We start from the raw sequence: 393 nt of genomic DNA, 5'->3' as shown, positions 1-393 counted from the left end.
ATGAAAACTTATGAAATCAACCTCCTTAATAAAAACCTACTACTAAAAACAACTTATAACTTATAACTTATCAACCTACCCCAGTACTTGTTGTTTCCCAACTTAAAACAACTTACAACTTATAACTTATAAACCTCCCCCAATACTTAGTGCTTACCTACTAAAAACAACTTATACCAACTTATAACTTATAACGCATCAACCTACCCCAGTACTTGTTGTTTAGCCCCTCTCCTACAACGTACATGAAACTGCACAGGAGACTGCAGGCGCCTATGAAAAGGGCGCGTCCTGCCATCGGCAAAGTTTCCAGGATAGGATATACCCAGAAGCCCGTCAGGTATGCGATGTAGCTGACCCTGGGAAGAATAGGGATGAGGGTATGTGAAGCCG

General features: G+C 41.2%; 1 protein-coding gene across 3 annotated transcripts in view; it reads right to left on the bottom strand.

The window, feature by feature from the left end:
• The window catches only part of LOC119586522 (androgen-dependent TFPI-regulating protein-like), a 7,547-nt gene that overhangs the window by 597 nt on the left and 6,557 nt on the right, over positions 1 to 393 (bottom strand). For all 3 annotated transcript variants that reach the window (XM_037935273.1, XM_037935274.1, XM_037935275.1), the window contains one exon: positions 208 to 359. In XM_037935273.1, the coding sequence (XP_037791201.1) occupies positions 208 to 359 (152 nt within the window). The remainder of the gene's footprint in view (positions 1 to 207; positions 360 to 393) is intronic.

Source organism: Penaeus monodon, chromosome 21, assembly GCF_015228065.2.
Source record: "Penaeus monodon isolate SGIC_2016 chromosome 21, NSTDA_Pmon_1, whole genome shotgun sequence".
Taxonomy (NCBI): Eukaryota; Metazoa; Arthropoda; class Malacostraca; order Decapoda; family Penaeidae; genus Penaeus; species Penaeus monodon.
This window is presented reverse-complemented; position numbering and strand designations above follow the sequence as displayed.